At 51.0% G+C, this 15809-nt stretch overlaps 1 protein-coding gene across 2 annotated transcripts; it reads right to left on the reverse strand.

The window, feature by feature from the left end:
• Positions 1-1194: 1194 nt before the first annotated feature.
• LOC135576375 (ciliary microtubule associated protein 1A-like) lies at positions 1195-9554 on the reverse strand. 2 transcript variants are annotated; one of them, XM_065041200.1, is made up of 7 exons: positions 9295-9554; positions 8545-8686; positions 4521-4647; positions 4234-4434; positions 3851-3952; positions 3543-3664; positions 1195-3344 (listed from the first exon to the last, which is right to left on the reverse strand). In XM_065041200.1, the coding sequence occupies exons 2-7, from the start codon at positions 8605-8607 to the stop codon at positions 2949-2951; spliced, it is 1011 nt and encodes a 336-aa protein (XP_064897272.1). In that variant the 5' UTR covers positions 8608-8686; positions 9295-9554; the 3' UTR covers positions 1195-2948. The 2 variants fall into 2 exon arrangements, with proteins under 2 accessions (XP_064897272.1, XP_064897271.1); XM_065041199.1 differs by lacking the exons at positions 8545-8686; positions 9295-9554 and having other exon boundaries at positions 4521-4873.
• Between the last annotated feature and the right edge of the window lie 6255 nt (positions 9555-15809).

Here is a 15809-nt window from a genome sequence, read left to right on the forward strand (position 1 = left end):
TGGCCCCCCACCCCTGCATTGTGGCACTGCCACTAGCTCTGCCACTAATGCTGCTGCTGCTTCTGTGGCCACTGCAGCTGCTGCAGCAAATGCTGCTACTGCCAATGCTGCTGCTGCTGCTTTGGCCACTGCCGCCGCTGCTGCAAATGCTGGCGCTTCTGCTTCAGCTGCTGCCGCTGCAAATGCTGCTGCCGCTGCAGATGCTGCTGCCGCTGCTGCCACTGCCAGCACTGCCGGAGCGGTGTCCGTGCACAGCACTACATACCAGGGTGTGACACAGAGCGGCTCTGTGACCTCACAGCCCAAGCTGCAGCCCAGGACACCATGGGCCTTCTGAGCTGCCAGCTCACAATGTCGACTCGCACCCAAATTTTCATCCCCCAGGGCTATTCCATGGTCTCAGAAGCCGTGCAGAGGATGGAATGGTTGGAGTCCCCGAGCAGGACAAGAGCCTGCAAGCGCAATGGTCACGATGTGATACTTGGAATATATCTGTGATCTTAAATCCGGGCAGTTTTATTACATGGGCTTTGCAGTAGTCATGAGTTTTCCTTTCTTCATGCCTGGTTTCAGCATCATATAGATTTATAGATGCCATATTTCAAATGGAGTAAAACTTTTAGGAATTGATACTCCTCAGGTCATGTTCGAGCCATAGAGTGGGATGTCCCATTGTACACAAATGTCTTCATTGCTCTGGCATCCTTAAAAATGCTCTTTTCTTGTGTTGGTCGGGACTTAAGTCTGACAATACCAGATCCAGTGACCCAAAGGCCTTAGCAAGCAGGGCAGCATAGTGTGGTATAGATCAGTGTCATGGTATAGATCCACTTCATCCCTGCTTCTCAGAAAAGGAAGTTTTGTGCAAGGTGGTAATGACATCAGCTGGAAACATTCGATTTTGTCACATTCGACTTTGTCACTTTTCCCAAGGAACAAGCATCAGGACAAGAGGAAACGGCCTCAAGATGCACCAGGGGAGGTTGAGGTTGGATGTGGGAACAATTTCTTCCCCAAAGGGCTGTGGGGCATTGGAACAGGCTGCCCAGGGCAGTGCTGGAGTCACCATCCCTGGAGGGCTGGACAGACGGACATGAGGTTCTCAGGACACGGGGTAGTTCATCCAGGCTTGACTGGCCTTTGTGCTCTCTCTGCAAAGGCAACTTGCAGGAATCCTTTTCCAATTTGTAATTCTTTTTTTTTTCCTGATCATCAGAATACCTCTAGATCTTAAACATATAAATAAAAACATTTAAAAATTTCCTATTAAGCTCAGGAGTTTGAAACATGGGAAGCCAAGGCATGTGAACCTCAGGTGAGGTGTCTCTACCGCAGGGCTGCCTGAGGCAGCGGATGTTCTCCAATGTCTTGAGTTTGCAGCTGGACACTGGCAGAGGAGACGAACTGGAGCTGTCTTGGGCTCCTGCTGCCTGTGCTCCCAGGTTGTGCCCGTGTTTCCAGGTCGTGCCCGTGTTTCCACGTTGTGCCCGTGTTTCCAGGTCCTGTGTGTGTTTCCAGGTTGTGCCTGTGTATGGTTTGCACAGAGTTTGCTGGCACTTGACGTTTCCTGGGGCTGAAACAAAGTCTCCAATGTGCAAATCACCTATTTCCCCTGCAGACACTTCTCTGTGTCCCCCATCGTGTATCCCAGGATAAAGCTCTAATGATTGCAAACATGCAGGCTTGTACGAGCTGGTTCAGAGCAAGAGTGCTTTGGGCAGCCCTGGTCTGACACCTGAAACGTGTCTCTGGTCAAAGAACGTCCTACAATGACATAGCACTAGTGACCAAAACCAAAGTGTTACTGTCCAAAGTCATAACTATGTAATTGAGCCTCCAAGACACATCATGGCAAACCTATAGAAAATATCCCGTATCACCCAGGAGAAATCCGTGCTGTATCACTACTTTTTGCCTTTTCAAACAGGAATTAGTGATTATTTTTCCTGAGCTGTCCCCAGGATGCTCTGCTCTCTGCTGAGAGCGTGCAGGGAAGGACCCGGCTGCTTTTGGGGTGCAGCGTTCAGCTCCAGTCGCACTGTGTGGATTGTATCTGTCCTCAGCCAGGTGTGCAGCAGGTGTCAGAGGAAGAACAAGACACGTCCAGGGTGAAGTGAGCAATCAGGGTCCTCGTTTGGTTGTGTTAGGGCAATCAGGAGAAAATGTGCAGTTAGAGCTGTTGCTTCTACTAGGACCTGATTGCCCTCCATTCTGAACCTTGTAGGGTTTTTGCTGCTTGTAGGGTTAAACAGAGCAAGCAGCTCTTCCTCACCCACAGAAACCCCTCCCCTTGTCTCAAGGTGAAGAGAAAACCTCTCTGAGCAACACGTTGTTTTATTCAACACATCTCAAACGTCGAGGATCAGGGGAGTGGTGTACACGGAATGGCGCAGTCCAAACGTGGCTGCAGGCGCCTGGGGCTTGATCAGCTCCACCTGGTAGGAGTAAAGGAGGAAATGGTGACCATGGGCCCTTGTCATCGCTTGTCTGGGTGCCTGTTGCCCTGCCCGTGGCCCCGAGCCCAGTGCCATTTCTGGACAGTCACTCTGCATCTCTCTGTGTCTCTGTTTGGTCAGGGCTGGCTGTGGGTGCAGCGCAGTTCAGTGTCCTGACCCAGCAGACTTGTCCTCAGCGACGGCCGTCTGCCGGAACAAGGGTGCCGATGGGCACTGGCAGCTCCTCCTCGCACACCGCAGTACGTGTGCCTTGCAGCCTCCAGCTCGCTGCACCTATTCGTGCAGCACACTTCTTGGAAACCTCAAGTATGAGCAGAGCACTCAAGATGTCCTGAGGCTGTGATCCACTGCATTTCCTTCTCGTTATGAGGGACGTATGTAAGCAAAAGAGAAAACCAGTTTAGCAGCAGGTAAAAGGCATCCACTGAGTTTGTTTTTGAGGACAGTAAAAGAAAAGTCTAGATTTCAGCAGGTAACAGACAGAAAAGCTCATCACAGCTGGTGTGAAAAGCTGGGTCTGAGTCCAGAGGATGTCGAGCTCCAGCCAGATTTACTGGATTCCTGTCCCCTCCAAATTCGTCTTCCCAGCATTAGGAAGGCTGGGAGCTGTGTCTGCTTGTCCCTTGTGAGGTAAAGCAGTGTTCCTTGCCTTCCCTCTGCTGGGCTGGGGACAAGGGAAGGGACAGGAGGGCTGTCCTGCAGCTTGTCACTGCAGCAAAGCCGCGCAGGAGCAGAAGGCGGCTGCCTTACCCTTCCCGTGCGGTAATCCGCCGGCCCCGGTTTGACCGTCTTGTCTCGGAGCTGAGTTCGGGTTCCCATGGTGTACCCAGGAGCTCTGGTTTTGAAAACATCCAGCTCGATCTTTGGGAGCGCCGCAGGGCCTGGGGTCTGTAAGAGAGTCAGGGGAGCTGCTGGGTGAAAATCGTTGGTGTTTGTTCTTACCCATTCCTGGCACAGGATGCACCAGTTCAGCGAGCTGGGCAAAGCATTTGGGAACCACACAGCCCTTCTGGTGCACGTTGGTGGAGGCATGGGCAGTAAATTTTCTCTTTGTGTGTTTTTGCGGCCCCCGGATGTGACTCTCACCTTGGCGAGATCAGCATCGTAGCGATCCCGCTGACTCCTGCTCTTCATGGAGTAGCACGGGCTGGCAGGCGTGTGCGCCGTGTTGGGGCCCAGCACCCTGGGCAAGGTGTAGGTGCCGGGACCTGCAAGAGGAACGGGAAGAGAAGAAACCTCTGGGGCAGAGACAGGCACCCTGCAAAGCCTGCTCAGGGCAGCAGGAAGGATATCTGCTCCCTTTCCTCATTGACTCTGGTTGAAAAGCTGAGCAGCAGATTGTCACCAGAGGCCTCCCCAGCCACAAGGGTTTCCATCTCCCTGTGGTCACGTACCTGGAGTGAAGTCGGTTTTGAGTCCCCTGTTCCGAAAGGCCATGGATAGCTCAGGCGGGCACTTAAAGATGTGTCGGTTGGACTTCTCCGGGCTGTAATCGCCTAGGGCAGAGGACAACAGCACAAAAGCGGTGAAGTTCTGGCGTTTTTCTCAATCCAGGGAGGCAATTTCACCAAGAGCTGCTCTCCCTAACAGCTGCAGAAGTGCCAGCTGCCGGAAAACATCAACAGCTCATTGAAAGGGTGAGCTGCGGCTTTTGTACCCATCTATCTTTTGTACCCATCTATCTTTTGTACCCATCTATCTTTTGTACCACTATGGCAGGGAAATGTGAAAACGTATTTGTCTTGTCTGAACAAACATCTGGAGGAATGTTACTCACTGGGTCCAGGTGTGATCTCCGTCTTTATCCTGGGAAGTCCAGTGATGGCGTAGGCTGGAGCCACGTACTTCCCAGTCCTGGTCATGGAGGGCTCCACGTAATAGCGAGGGCCTGGGGAGCAGCCGCCTTCCGCAGGAGCTTTTGCCCCTCTGCAGGTGTACGCAGGGGCTTTGACTTTGGTGGGGTTGTGGTTGATGTAACCTAGGAAGAAAAGGGAAGCAGGTTTGTAGCCGATTTTGTGACGGGTGTGCTCACCGTGCCACGCACCGCTCTGATCCTTGTCTTACCCGTTGTCCCCTGGACTGAGTATTTGGGTCCAGGGCTGGTGAACTGGGCCGAGATGAGGCCCCGTGGGCGATGAGGTCTCCAAGTGCCCACGAAAGCTCCGTCCATGCTGGGAGATGCTTTGAAAGCCTGAGGAAAAAGCAGAATTGTGCCTTGGTACTTTGGTTTGTGCCTCAGTAGTTTTGAATCACCGTTCAAATGATTTTGCTGTACGTGACTAGTGAACCTTGCCATGGAACTTGGTTCAGTTGCATTTTTCCGACATCATATTAAAACCACCTTTGCTAATATCTTTGACAGTGGCTCTTTAAACGATCTCAGTCATCCATTGGTGACATCTTGGTCTTGTGCAGTGCAAGTTCTGTCTCACCAGAGAACACCAGAACTCTTGATAACAGATTTTACGATGAGGGTGTCCAGACCCCTTGCCCAGAGCAGTTGTGCATTCCCCCACACTGGATTTGTTCAGGACCTGGGGATGAAATCCCAAGGTGCACAATGGAGCTCATGGCTGCTGCAGAGCTATGGCAGGGAAGCAGGAGTCTCCGCACTTCACCTGTCTCAGCCGCGGCCGTCGAAAGGGATGAGGACGACAACGTCTGCGTCTGCTTCGTCTCTGCGGCACAGAGCGTGGCGAGCAGTGAGAGCAGCCAGAGATGTGGCAAGAGAGGTTGCCAGTGAGGGCTGCCAGAGATGTGGCAAGAGAGGTTGTGGTGGCAGCGACCAGGGGACCCTGGGGACAGCCTGGGATCATCCTGGAAACGCTCTGTGACATCAGAAGGCTGTGCCATGGCATCAGATGGTGATGCGGGACTGGGGACGTCCGGCCTGCATGGCCAGACCTTCCTGAGATCTGCTTGTCCTGTCTCCATGTGTATTTTCAGGGTGCACATGAGACAGATTTTGAACATCAGCAGAGACTGGGAGAGCTTTCCAAAGCACCTGGTTTTTACACTGTCTTTACACTCAGTGACAGAGGTGGCAAGTGACACAGCGGTCACACAGCACCGCTGGGTACCAGAGGCTTTGCCTGCTGAGGCAAACTAATATTTCCAGATTCGTTACTTTAAGACTGTTGGAGGGGGATTTGGGTTTCAAAAGGAGAGGAAAAGCATTTCCACTACAGAACCTCAGCCACCACATCTGTGATTGTCCATGTGTGGCAGGATGCAACCCCCCTCCCTCCTTCAGTATGGCACATCTCCCTCTTTCTCTGCTACTTGAGGCTAACAGCTTCTTTTGTTTGGCCCAGAGCACCCTGGCTCCTGGGACGTTAGAAGAAGGGAGTGCCAAGGCACGCTGAGCCGCGCCCAGTGTGGGGGATGTTTGGAGGCTTCAGGGGCACCCACAGACAGTGTGGGGGTGCAGAGAAGCTTCTAGAGTGCCTACAGTCAGATCTGATCAGCCAGTATAAAAACGGGACTCTCGTCGAGACTCCGCCCATTTGCCGCGGGTCTCTCGGAGCACGAGCAAGATGCTGCCACCGAGAGCCCCCTCCCCGGGATGGGGACTCCGCTTGCCTTGCCGCCACGTGTGTAAGTAAAACTTCTCGCAGGATTGCGAGTATATTTATACTTTCGTGCACATATGCACGTATAACTTTCTGTGCTCCATATGAGCGCGTGTAAAATTAATCCTCGCAGAATCGCGGGTGTATTTTCTTTCCGTGCACATTTGCACAAGTACTTTATTTCCTCGCACAATCGCGAGTGGCCGCCGAGAGCCCCTCGCACAATCGCGAGTGTATTTTCCTCCCGTGCTTCCACATAAGCACGTGTAGGATTCTGTGCACATTTGCACGTGTAAAATAACTCTCGCAGGACTGCGAGCGTATTATAAATTTACTCTTGCGGAATCGCGAGTGCACACTTTCCGTACTCACTGCGAGTACGTGTATCTCTATAAAAATAATCCCACACCGTGTTTAGGCAAGTGTGTACTCCTCTGGGACTCGGGAACAGCTCCGGCATTGTTTTGAGTGAAGCCACGTGCATGCACTCTGTGGACCGCCCCTCTCAATAATTTCCTCCACTGATATCCGAACCTGTATTTAAGTCACTTTTGGAGTGCTAAAACCCTGTTCCTTGCCGGCCTAATAAAAGCATTTCCACTACAGAACCTCAGCTGCCACAACTCTGTCCATGTCAGGACCCACAAACACTGTGTTGCAAAAAATGTGACAGCTATAAAAAGTATCCTATCCTCCCCAAATCACTGTTTCCCTCGCACCCTCAGATTAGCACAGGAATAATCTTGCTCTGATGACCAAATCCAACTCTCAGCACAGGTGTCCGGATTCTCAGTGCCCTGTGACTCCCAAGATGCAAACTCAGTATTTTCCTTTGTGGTCTGTTCAGTAACAGCGGTTACCCCAAACATGCGTCACTTTGAGCAGGGAACCTGCAAAGAGCTCTGATGGAGCGCTGTGTGGTTAAATGAATATTCAGATCTCCTGCAGTTGGGTTTCCCCGGTTTCAGGCACAAGTACGTGCACATGTGGCCAGCAGGAGGGAGCAGAGCTGCACAGAGTGAGAGACGCAGCTTTACTGACTGCATTTCACGGAATAATTTTGCGGGTTTTAAAACGAAATCCCATCAGCATCACAGGTGTATATTTGTTGCTGTGAGAAGTTTCATTAGTTCGTTAAGTAGCTGACATTTTCTTTTCTTTCACTCATGTACATTTGGCATTAAAACACACATACTAGTGCTAATATGTTTGTTTCCAGTCTCTGCTGGAAAGGGAGTTAAATAGAGAAATGCCAATACCAAGGCAGAGCAGGGCATGGCAAGAGCTGAAGGATTCTGTTGGGATAGTGTTTAATGACTATCAATAAAGTGAAAATCCCTCCTCAGCTTTGATTCTTGCTTTTCCTGCCATATTCAGCCTCAGCCTGAGTAGAAGGGGAGCTGATGGTGTGTAAGGGGATCCCAAGAACGTGTGTAACAGCAAAAGGAAGGAGATGAGCAGCAACAAGCTCCTGTCTGTCTCCTCTACAGGGACTGGTGTGTGCTAATGCAGGGAAATCAGCTGCTTTGGCCTGAGATGGGCCAAAGTGAACTCTGTCTCCTCCCCAACTGCTGCAGAATAAACCTCTGGGGATGGGTGGGAGGGGAACAGAAACTGCGGGATGTTGCACGGCTGGTGTTCTGAGAGAGAGATTTGTATTCACTGGGTAACCCAGGGCATCCTGCCATTTTCGTTAGAGCAGAGGAGATATAGGACTCTAGTCTAGGAACAGAAGAACTCTCTAAATCCTACAATTAGACTCCTTTTCCCTGAGCAAGGTCTGAACTCTGCAGACCTTCTTTGTGATGGCCACTCTGTGATGCTCGCTCACCGCTGTGGTTGTGCCCAGTGTCAATGTCAGGGGTACATACAATCAAAGTATTTATCTGGATGTGCTCATAGATGATGGAGGGTACAGCAATGAGAAAGTAGCCAGAGTTAATCCATGCTAAGGCGCTTTATTGAAAGTTGTGGTCAACAATTGACCTGTTTCAGCATTAGAATCATCAGGAAGGGAACTCCTGGCAGAGGAGATGTCAGGGAAGAACAGCATCGGGGTTGGCTTTGTGCAGCAGCGATCGGGCATCTGTACGTTGTTCCAGAAAGGTGAGATTTTCAGACCTTGATGGTGGCACGGCAGTAGTTCAGCTGCACAAGGTTCAGGACATGGAGTCTAGTGCAGGCTCCTTTGTTGTGGATGGGTTGGAGTTCTTTACAAAGCAAGAAAAGCAAACACCATGAGATAAGGCGTTAAATGATCTGTGCGCTCTTTGGCAGCCCTTAATACCGGGCACATTGCACTCCTGTTCTAAGCAAATTGCGCCATCTCAGGTACCAAAGAAATGATGAAAGCAGGGCGAACGTGAGGGGCTGAAATGCTGCTGTGTCCAAATGCAACAGCCTGCACCTGATCTGTAGAGCATCTTTGTCATACAGGGTTTGCAGACAATCAGCCTGCAGTAAGGCTCCGGTTCATACCGGTTAGTTACAGAGATAATTCATTTGCTTGTACTCACCAGGAACTGGAGAAGCCAGTACGGTTGTGGACTCTCTGCAGGTGTTGAAGATGTCAGGTCCATAAATCCTGAGGTCAGGGACAACTCTCTGGCCGAGGACGAATGTGATCACACGTGTCGGTTGTATTTGACCCTTCAGACCCTGACCATCAAAGCACAGAATGCAGCACGATGAGTGCCTTGGCCCCTGGGTTGCTGTGCATGTTCCTGTGTCTGGATGGTGACTCGGTGTTTGGTGTTTTCCTCAGCAGTGTATTTAGTGTGGGCTTTTCATCCCCTGGGTGACTCTGGGGCCCTTGGCAAGCGCTGAATTCAGCTCCTGCGGCAGATGTTCCTGAGGGAGTCCAGGTGCCGGGAGGCTAAAGAGAGCAACCTGCCAACCTAAACCTGCTCAGGGAAAACCGTCCCCGTGGCCAAATCCCAGGCAACGTTACTGTTCAGAACAACAGTCCTGCTGCTTGGAAAATCTCATCCTCTAACAAAGAAAAAGCAGAGGGAAGAAACAGCTCGATGAACTCCAGGGTAAAGACGTAGGCAGCCGGGCTGTTGGGGATTGACATGGGTGGGATTTTATCCAATAAAAGCCCTTGTACCTTCCAAAATGTGCTCTAAGGTACCATGCAGCCATAGAGCGCCAAAGTACAGGTGCCCAATACAACATTGCCCCCAGAAATTGTTTTACAATAAATAGGCAATTCAATCCTGTGGGTGTCTGTTACTCTAAGTGATAAGAATAATATTTCATCTTACCTAAACTTATTTTCCGTGATGTCAATTCTTCTGGAAAGCCGTGCTTGTTCAGTTAGGGAGGGTCATGAATGCTTGGGCTTTTGTGTCCCGTTGGTCAGTTTCCTTTTGTGTGCGAACTGTGGCAGAGAATCACTGAAAAGGTTCCAGAATGACTTGTCAACAGCACATTATTTAGAGAAGAGTGGTTTTGCGGTATAAAGTCCCCGTTCGCAGTCCCGCCAGCGCGGCGCAGGGCAGGGGCAGCGGCGGCGGGAGACGCTGAGGGGCCGCCGGGCCCTGAGGGGAGAAAAAGGGGCGGGACAAAGGGCGGGAAGAGGCGGCTGAGGCGGCGGCGGGGCCGGGGCTGCTGCGCCGCAGGGACCCGCAGGGCCAGCCCCGCACTTGTCGCGTTCCGCTTCATTCGCTTACAGTACTTTAAGTATTTTTGTTCGCAAAAGACTCTTGTTAGGCGTCTTGTTGGTGTCTCGAATGAGAATATCTCTTCTTCTGCTTAAAACAAAATAAACTTCCCTCAGAGATCAGGCTGTCTCAGCATCCTGAATGTGAGAAAAGCAGCGCAGCAGAACTGAGGAGAAAGTCCTGTGACTTTGTAATGCTAATGGGTGGCCTCTGGAATTGAAAGGACAGTTTCAATTAAACGAGGAAGGGTGAAGAGCAGTTTTTCCAGGCAGCCCGAGTTTCTGAAGTGATGTTTGTAGATCATGGAAGTTGTGTTTACTGGTAAAGCTTGGGCCTCCTCTTGTTGAGCAGGATCTTTTCTTGCAAGGTGAGCAGCTCCACATTTCTGCGCTGTTAAGAATATCTATCTAGCTATGTGCAGACATGGAGAGTTTGAGAGTCCCAGTATTGCCGTCTCTTCAGGTTCACCGGAGTCTTTGCTGCCACGTCTCTGCTCAGCAATCTCTTTTTGAGTCCCCTTCTCTTCCTCGGCAGTCTAAATTTGAATCCATTGAAATCTGAATAATTATTATCATTGTGAAATGTCATGAGAGCCCCGTCAGTGCAAGAAACCTGCCAGAATGTGATATGACAATTAAATTCCCGTGGTCTGTAAGCAGCAGACACTTTGCTTCGTTGGTTAGTGCTGGAATATGGGATTTCCTTCTGACAGACCACTCAATGCTCAGAAACTCATTTTGATCCTTATTCTGAAATGTATTGTATTTAAGCACCAACTATGCAGATACAAAAAGCTCCGCTTTCCTGTGGGACCAATATTACAGCACTCTGACACACGGCATTTGACGTATGTCAAGACCAAATAATAACATATAGTAGTAAATAGCATCAAATTAACATGACGAGTCTCTGAGAAATTATATCCTTTGAAGGAAAGGTAACAAGGCATCTTTGTTTCAATGAAACATAATAATGTTGAGAAATTAAGAAAATCAGCAGACTGACAGAAATGACTTTATTTTGATGCAACTTTATTTCAATGAAAATGTTTCATTTAATGAATAAGGCTGAATAAAGCATTGAAGATGCTCCCTCCAGGCCTGCAGAAATTAGCATGGCCCGTGATATTAGCATAATTTAGGATTCCTTCATGAGTTTAGTTTAAATGTTTCACACTCATATGTATCTATTGGTCTGGAATCTAAGAAAGGCAATTTCTCAGGTCTCTTGCTCCATACATTGCAATTACTGACAGAAAGAAATGGCAGCGCATAGAAAGAAACGGCGGCACGTGGTTCAGCAGCACGTGGTTCAGCAGTAGTTTCCTGTCTTCTGTAAAGCTTTAATGGTGACTGTAGGACACGTGGTTAATTTAAGCTTTTGCTGGAATAAAAAAGCTGGGAGATGTATTAAGCATCACGATGTGTTATGAGATGGTAAAAGTGGGATTTGATGGACATGAGGTTGAAGTCATTTTGTGAACAGCCCCCAGTGTTTCCTCTCTCTGCAGCTCTCCCTCCTGGCCCAGCTCCGCAGGCCGGTCCCACCAGGGAAGCTGTGTCGCCCCAGCCCGACGGAGCGTCCCCCGCCCAGCTCCCTGCCCGCTGGCACCGCGGCATCCACCTCCCTGCGTGCCCTGACATGAAGTTCGGCGCAGAACTGGTGAGTGCCCAGACAATTGTGCTGCTCAACTGTGTTTATTGTTATGCCGCGTTCCCAGCTGCCTTGGCCTTGGCTTCGCGGCGCCTGCGGAGAGAAGAGGCTGCTGAGGCCCCGCCGTGGCCGTGGTGCCGGGGGGTGCGAGGCTGCGGGGCAGCGCTGGGCGACCCGTGGGGTGCGGGCACCCGGCTGCACGGGGGAGCTGCAGTTGGAGCTGCAGGGACACCCTGGCCGAGGTGAACACCTGGGATATACAGCAGGACCCAGCAGGGTGATTTCTGCTCGTAGGAACACATCACTATTGTGATTCTCCCTGTCCATGGCAATGTCATCCCTCATTCTTCTTCCTGACCTTGCTCTGCCTACGTCTGTTGCTGGGTCAGCTCTTGTTGGGCAGAGCCACTTTTAACTAACACTTGGAACAGCAAGAGCAGGTTTTGTTAAAGACCAGCCAGGAGCTGAGCGGTCAGTTAAACCATCCTTCAGCAGGAACCTCAGTGGAGTTTGGCCAGTAACTAAGCGGGCACTTCAGAATACCCTGGCTCTAAATGTTTCAAGGCTAATGGCCGCCATCTGATACAGGAGTTTGGCAACAGCCCCTGCTCAACAACTCACTTTTGTATTCTCCTCTTGCACAGCCAGCATGCACAAAACAGCACTATCCCAAACAGGATGGAGCCCAAGACCCCCACGACGGCTTCTAAGCAGTGGTTCTTGTAGGTCGCGGTGTCAGTAGTATTGTTCTTATTCTTGGTGCTCCAACCTGGATGAACAATTCTGTACCTTAGTGTTTTCTGCACACGAGATCTGACAGCAGTTTGACCAACTGTCCCTTGGAGCGAGACAGACAAAAGCCATCCCTGTGTCAGGGAATGCCACCCCCAGCTCTCCCTCCCCGGGGAACCCACACCCCAGGAGGACAGAGTCCGGCCCATGGGGAGACACCTGAACCCCGCTCCCCCCTTTGCCTTTGCTCCAGCACGGGCACTGCTTGCATGCCCCCAGCCTTCAGGCCTTGTCTCCCACTTCTGGCCCTGCAAGGCTGCTCCGTACCTGGAATCTTGTCAAGGAGGCCGTTGATTCCAGCCTGGCGGGCTTCCCCGGGGTTGGGCAGCTCTGCCAAGAATCACAGAAAGGTAAAGCCTCAGCAGAGGATGCAGGAGTTCGGGGCAGGTTCCCCCTAAACCGTGCTCGATCTCTCAGTGCATCCCTTTGGACCTCAGTGCACAGGAGGGACCCCTCCCTTGTGCCTGGGGGGGCACTCAAGGCAAGAGTTTGGCTGCTGAAGACCCTGCAGACACAGGGGTTTTGGTTCATGACAGTGGATGACCAAAGGACAGCAATTACCTGGCATGCCTCGTGATTTCATTGTCCAAGTCCCTTCATCGTAGTTCGGCACTACCTGGTCGCCTCTTTTCTGAAACGCCACGGTCTCCCCAGTGTCATGGCTCAGGACTTTAGAAAGAAATGGAATAAGTTTAATGAGAAGTAACCTCTTCAAGAACCAATATCTTTCTCAGAATACATTGATAACACTCAGAAACAAAGCCAGAGCATTTTGGGGTGTCAGTTCAGTCAGGGAAAGCGCCCTTCTTAGGAGCACGTGTATCTAAACCTCCACTTCCCAAGTCTTCTGCTCTAGAGCGATATATACCCACCATGCTCTACTTTGTCCAGTTCCTCCAGGACTTGGTTGAGGACTGATTTATGCTGGGAAGGTTTTCGTCTTAATACCTTAGGCCTTGTTCTTTGAGGACCTTAACGGAAAGTAGAAAGTTAAATTCCTGAGCAATAAAATACTGAACACGAGTGCTCAGCCCGTGAAGTCAGCCAAGGCCGAGCACTCAGCCTCGCGATGCCGAGTGAGCTGCGAGGCTGGAAAAGCCCTCCCGCTGTTCACACCTGCACCTGAACACCCACGAGAAGTTTCCATCACACACTGTGATCCCGTCATCACTGAACAGCTTTGAGCTGGCAGCTCCCCAAGGAAGTTAAAAGCCACAACCTACCCATGAGACCGCCCCGAGTGTCAGCCCTGGGAGCCAGCTGGTACCCTGGATTTCCATTGCGTCCAGCCGTGTCTGCAGACAGACACAACAGAGAAACTCCCAGGAAATATTTCAATGGACGTCTTCAGAATATTAAACCCTAAATGCTCACTCGTTCAAGCAACAGACCTGAGGGATCGCCGTGATGTTCCCTGACAAGAGCCGGCTGAGGAGTCGCAAGGCCATCGGCTACAGGCACATCTGGAATCAAGCACATTCCATTAGATCTTGTCATCTGCTTCTTTCTCAGTGACCTGTGGTGACTGGAGGGGAGGTCAGGTAATGATGTGGGACCCAGACGTGGGTGGAGGTTCCCAGAGCTGCAGAGGGGTGGGGGTGACCTGTTGACTGGCACCTGGCAGCTCTCAGAATACTGTTTCCAGGCCGCATGTAACACCCCTCAAGGGCTGGATGGACAAACACAGGGATCCTCGGGGATTTCTTACTGGTAGATCTCTGGGCTGGGTGCCCATCCCCACCTGCCCGCCTACGAGTTCCCCGTTCTCCATACGGCGCTGCCTCGACCTCCCGGGCTTGCAGAGCCAGGAGGAGGAGGATAAAGAGGAGCGAGGGGGTTATGGCCCCCCACCCCTGCATTGTGGCACTGCCACTAGCTCTGCCACTAATGCTGCTGCTGCTTCTGTGGCCACTGCAGCTGCTGCAGCAAATGCTGCTACTGCCAATGCTGCTGCTGCTTTGGCCACTGCCGCCGCTGCTGCAAATGCTGGCGCTTCTGCTTCAGCTGCTGCCGCTGCAAATGCTGCTGCCGCTGCAGATGCTGCTGCCGCCGCTGCTGCCGCTGCCAGCACTGCCGGAGCGGTGTCCGTGCACAGCACTACACACCAGGGTGTGACACAGAGCGGCTCTGTGACCTCACAGCCCAAGCTGCAGCCCAGGACACCATGGGCCTTCTGAGCTGCCAGCTCACAATGTCGACTCATGCCCAAATTTTCATCCCCCAGGGCTATTCCATGGTCTCAGAAGCCGTGCAGAGGATGGAATGGTTGGAGTCCCCGAGCAGGACAAGAGCCTGCAAGCGCAATGGTGGCGATGAGATATTTGGAATATATCTGTGATCTTCAATCTGGGCAGTTTTATTACATGGGCTTTACAGTAGTCATGAGTTTTCCTTTCTTCATGCCTGGTTTCAGCATCATATAGATTTATAGATGCCATATTTCAAATGGAGTAAAACTTTTAGGAATTGATGCTCCTTAGGTCATGTTCGAGCGACGGAGTGGGATGTCCCATTGTACACAAACGTCTTCATTACTCTGGCATCCTTAAAAATGCTCTTTTCTTGTGTTGGTAGGTCAGGACTTAAGTCAGACAATACCAGATCCAGTGACCCAAAGGCCTTAGCAAGCAGGGCAGCATAGTGTGGTATAGATCAGTGTCACGGTATGGATCCACTTCATTCCTGCTTCTCAGAAAAGAAAGTGTTGTGCAAGGTGGTAATGACATCAGCTGGAAACATTCGATGAATTTGTCACTTTTCCCCAGGAACAAGCGTCAGGACAAGAGGAAACGGCCTTAAGATGCACCAGGGGAGGTTGAGGTTGGATGTGGGAACAATTTCTTCCCCAAAGGGCTGTGGGGCATTGGAACAGGCTGCCCAGGGCAGTGCTGGAGTCACCATCCCTGGAGGGCTGGACAGACGGACATGAGGTTCTCAGGACACGGGGTAGTTCATCCAAGCTTGACTGGCCTTTTTTCTTTCTCTGCAAAGGCAGCTTGCAGGAATCCTTTTCCAATTTGTAATTCTTTTTTTTCCTGATCATCAGAATACCTCTAGATCTTAAACATATAAATAAAAACATTTAAACATTTCCTATTAAGCTCAGGAGTTTGAAACATGGGAAGCCAAGGCGTGTGAACCTCAGGTGAGGTGTCTCTACCGCAGGGCTGCCTGAGGCAGCGGATGTTCTCCAATGTCTTGAGTTTGCAGCTGGACACTGGCAGAGGAGACGAACTGGAGCTGTCTCGGGCTCCTGCTGCCTGTGCTCCCAGGTTGTGCCCGTGTTTCCAGGTCGTGTGTTTGTTTCCAGGTTGTGTGTGTGTTTCCAGGTTGTGCCTGTGCATGGTTTGCACAGATTTTGCTGGCACTTGATGTTTGCTGGGGCTGGAACAAAGTCTCCAATGTGCAAATCACCAATTTCCCCTGCAGACACTTCTCTGTGTCCCCCATCGCGTATCCCAGGATAAAGCTCTAATGATTGCAAACATGCAGGCTTGTACGAGCTGGTTCAGAGCAAGAGTGCTTTGGGCAGCCCTGGTCTGACACCTGAAACGTGTCTCTGGTCAAAGAATGTCCTACAATGACATAGCACTAGTGACCAAAACCAAAGTGTTACTGTCCAAAGTCATAACTATGTAATTGAGCCTCCAAGACACATCATGGCAAACCTA

This window comes from Columba livia, chromosome 25, assembly GCF_036013475.1.
Source record: "Columba livia isolate bColLiv1 breed racing homer chromosome 25, bColLiv1.pat.W.v2, whole genome shotgun sequence".
In the NCBI taxonomy this organism is placed as follows: Eukaryota; Metazoa; Chordata; class Aves; order Columbiformes; family Columbidae; genus Columba; species Columba livia.